Genomic DNA, 4,267 nt, shown 5'->3' with positions numbered 1-4,267 from the left:
AGCCCTGCGTCGGTAGAACATCATCATCGTCACGACGTCGTCGTGCTGACGAAACTCTCCCTCAACACTCGGCTGGATCGGAGTTCGAGGGACGTCATCGGGCTGAACGTGTGCTGAACTCGGAGATGTCGTGCGTTCGGTACTTGATCGGTCGGATCGTGAAGACGTACGACTACATCAACCGCGTTGTGCTAACGCTTCCGCTTTCGGTCTACGAGGGTACGTGGACAACACTCTCCCCTCTCGTTGCTATGCATCACCATGATCTTGCATGTGCGTAGGAATTTTTTTGAAATTACTACGTTCCCCAACACATGTGATGTCCAGTATTCCATATAATTTAGCGTGTGTTGGTCTTATAATTTAGACCAATCAGAATCTTATAGTTCTGACCTATCAGAATAATAGAGGGATAATAAGGATGCCAATAAATTTACATTAAAGCATACTATCAAAATACCAAAATAATAACAACGGATATGATAACTTGCATGTTCCAGGTCTTTATCAGGCTAATCATTATATCTGGATCACATATTACACATGAAATAGTACGCTTGTAGAAAACCTATAACAACGATGATGGTGCCAATATGACGGCTGATTATGGAAATGCAGTTAGTAGCTCAACTAAATGGTGTATACCACCAACTATCAAAATACCAAATAGTAAGATATATGTAAAAACGAATTACAGCATATCTTGACCATCGCAAGAGTAAATGCTCTGTCATTACTAAACCTGCCGGTCTATTAAGACCGGACTTCAGCCTGTAAGGACTTCCTTGTAGACGATGTTCTTCATCGAGGTCAGTAAGGACACGGTCGGTCTTTTTCGCTTCTTTGGATTGTCCTTTAGCTTGTTGGCCTTCTCCTTCGGCTTCTCCTTCTGAATGAGTATCTTTATGTTTCTCTTCGCGGTGGCTCGAGACAAAGCAACATAGAGCTGACCATGAGAGAACACGGGATTGGGTAGGTAGACACCAACAATCGGGATGGTCTGCCCTTGAGCCTTGTTAATGGTCATAGCAAAGCTAAGCCTTATAGGAAATTGCTTCCTCTTAAACTTGAACGGAAACATGTCGTTTTCAGATGGGCAAAGAGGTATTCGAGGAAGGAAGACCCTCCTGCCAGCGTGTTGTCCAATCACGATTTCTGCATCAATGGTGCTCCTCTCAAAACCTCTAACAACAAGCCTAGTGCCGTTACACAGTCCATTAGCTGGATCAATGTTCATTAGAAGTATGACATGGCAGTTCAGCTTTAGCTTTAGTGCATGCGGAGGAAGACCGTTTGGAGTCAATCCATTCAGAAACTCCTGAGCGTGGTAGCCATATGGGTCGTCCTCCGCACTGTCAAAGCTATGGTAGATTACTTCATCTCCATGAAAACGCTCTATCATGCGGATGTTTATCTTGTCAACATTGTCGTTTGTCGTGGAAAGGATTGCTTGAGATGTCATGTAATTCGAATCAGACATGTTGTCATCTAGACTCGGAAACATGTGGTCAATAAGCTTCTCCAGGTCGTCAACCTCGCCTGTAGACGCCAGACAAATCTCTTCAGGGAGTAGTATGTTCCCTCGATCGTCGACATCCTCAGTGACATTGCCGACCCTTAGCAAGTAATCGGCAAACCACGTGTCATTATGAGCCCTCATGTTGGTGATGAGCCGAAGCTGCCGCATACCCTTCCATAGATGAGAACTTCGGAGGGTTGCATCAATTATCTGGCCCCGCGACCCCCTTCTGACGACCGGAAGCACCTGCCTAAAGTCCCCGCCAAAAACAACAGTCTTTCGTCCAAAGGGCCGGTCGCGTATTCCCATGATGTCGCGCATGCTATTGTCCAATGCCTTGACCGCTTGTCGCTTCGTCATGCTGGCCTCGTCCCATATTATCAATGAGGCCATCCTTAGCAGCTTGGCGGTCCCACTCTGCTTGGTGAAGCTGCACGAGGCTCCATCATCGCAACTCAATGGGATCTTGAACCTCGAGTGGGCAGTCCTGCCGCCAGGCATGATAGAAGCGACGACGCCCGACGTTGCGGTAGCGATACCAATCTTGCCCTCGCTGCTCACCTTGGCAAGCATCGCCCTGTATAGGAAGGTCTTCCATGTACCTCCAGGGCCATCAACAAAGAATACACCCCCATCACCGCGCTCAACAGCCCCTAGTATCTTGTCGTATGCGGCCCTCTGCTCCAAGTTCAGGGAAGATGCCAATTTAGTGTCATCCACGTCAAACTCAACGGTTGATTCCTCGATGACCTCTCTTGCCTCGCCCTTGGTTGGGTCAAACGCATCATCTATGCTTGGAAGAGCGAAATCAACAATGTCTTTACCCATGGACTGCAACATACCCCTAATGTCAAGCAACACCATCTGCTCCACCTTGTCAGGGGACGTGCGTGATCGACGATAGTCATCTGACATAGGCTCGAAGTGCCGATCCCATAAACCACGCACGTCGCCTGGCTCGCGGTGCACCAAGATGGTTGCGAAGAGCCTCCTAAGAGAACATGGCATCGCCCACTGCTCAGCCTCATTAAGACAGTCGTCGAGCATGTTGTCTGCCTCGATGAGTCCCAACCTTCCAGCAGCCTCTCTAAAGCTCCCACATAGCACGCCGTCCACGGTGAGCAAGTCGTCGAAGGATGTTTTGCCCGTAACATGGTTTAGCAACACACGTAGGTAGTATCGCTCCCCCTTGGCAGGATTGGCAGACACGATGTGACCTATTTGAAAACGCTCGACGCGCAGCTTCCAAAACTTCTTTTTCTTCTGCCACGTAAAGCTTTCGGGAAAATCCTTGTACAATATATGCCTAGCCCGAGGGTGTTCCTGGTTAGCCTTGAAATACTCCGTTAACATGGATTTTGAAGCATTTTCGGAGGCGACAACATTCTTCAAGTCAGCCTGCACATTGAATGCAACCCTGTGCATATTCGGGATATGAAGAGGCAACTGCAAGACAGGCGGGTAATTGGCGCAAAGTGGGAAGCCAAATATCCTCCACATAGCCTCCGGAGGGGTGACCCACCTTGCGTCAACGTATCTCTTGATCTCATCAATGTTACCATCGGCGTCGGGCTGGTCGATGCTGAAAGAAGCCTTATCATGGCCCTTGTAAATGTACTTGTAAAGATATTTGACGGCCTTTATGCTAGAGCAGACCTCAACGTTGATGTGGCAATTGAACATCCGCAGAAGGTATGGGTTATAAGGCACAACCCATCTGTTGTCCAACATCTTCCCTCGGACCTTAGCACGTCTTCCATCGTCTCTACGCTGATAAACTGGGTATGAGTCCTTCCCCTGTGTTGTGTTCTCATTGAACGGCCGTGGGTATCTGCACTTGCATCCGTTTTCTTGCATGCAAACATTCTTCGGGTTGAGAGCACCGCATGGTCCGTGCATCATATGTTTTACCACCATTGCATACAATTCCGGATACTTATGCTTGTCTGGGAGCTCTGCGGAAATGAGTCGGTCATACTGCTCCGGAACGATAAGCTTATATGTTGAGTCCATGATCAACAAAAAATGTGCGTGGGGGAGGCCCCTTTTTTGGAACTCGACTACGTATACATAAGCGACAACAACACCCAGGATCTGCTTCTTGAACAACATGTCTTTCATAGCCTCTAGTTTACCGTAGAACACACGAGCCACAATATCAGGTCAGTCTTGCGCCGTCTGACCAGGCAGCAACTCATTCGTTATCTCTTCCCATTTAGGATTGCAAGTCATGGTCAGGAAGATGTCAGGCTTCCCGTATGTATGGACAATTGCCATGGCATCCATATGCCTCTTCTTCATGTCGCGGTCACCACTAGGGTATGTTCTAGGGAGCACTATTCTTACCCCAACAGCGCTTGCTCACGTCTCCACCGATGTGATCGCATCAACAACTCCTTTATACAAGTCGGCACGAATCTGCGTCTGGTTCTTCCTGTACCACCCCAACCGACAACTTTCAATCTTGACGTACATGTCGACCGCCCATTGCTGCAGCAAGCGTGCTCCACAGAGTATGGGATTGAAGATCGCAGGCTGTGTCTACAGCATATAACAGTAGTAGTCTCTGACAGAGACGCACAACCTGCTAGTGCCCTCTGCACATGATTGAGTACCATCAAAATGAGGATATATTTGAGAAATAATATATTATTTGTAACAAAATGGGACACAAACGTCATACCTGCATCCTCATCATCATCATGGACCAGTTGAGGATGTAGTACAGCCTCCCAAGGAACATTACGT

At 47.9% G+C, this 4,267-nt stretch overlaps 1 protein-coding gene across 1 annotated transcript; it reads right to left on the bottom strand.

The window, feature by feature from the left end:
* Nucleotides 1–766: 766 nt before the first annotated feature.
* Nucleotides 767–3,436, bottom strand: LOC109787116 (uncharacterized). The gene has a single exon (XM_020345674.2). It carries the CDS (start codon nt 3,434–3,436, stop codon nt 767–769), a length of 2,670 nt encoding a protein of 889 aa, XP_020201263.2.
* Nucleotides 3,437–4,267: the final 831 nt, after the last annotated feature.

The sequence above is a fragment of the Aegilops tauschii genome, chromosome 7, assembly GCF_002575655.3.
Source record: "Aegilops tauschii subsp. strangulata cultivar AL8/78 chromosome 7, Aet v6.0, whole genome shotgun sequence".
NCBI classification, from domain to species: Eukaryota; Viridiplantae; Streptophyta; class Magnoliopsida; order Poales; family Poaceae; genus Aegilops; species Aegilops tauschii.
The sequence above is the reverse complement of the archived record's forward strand: the minus strand, read 5'-3'. Positions and strand labels throughout refer to the sequence as shown.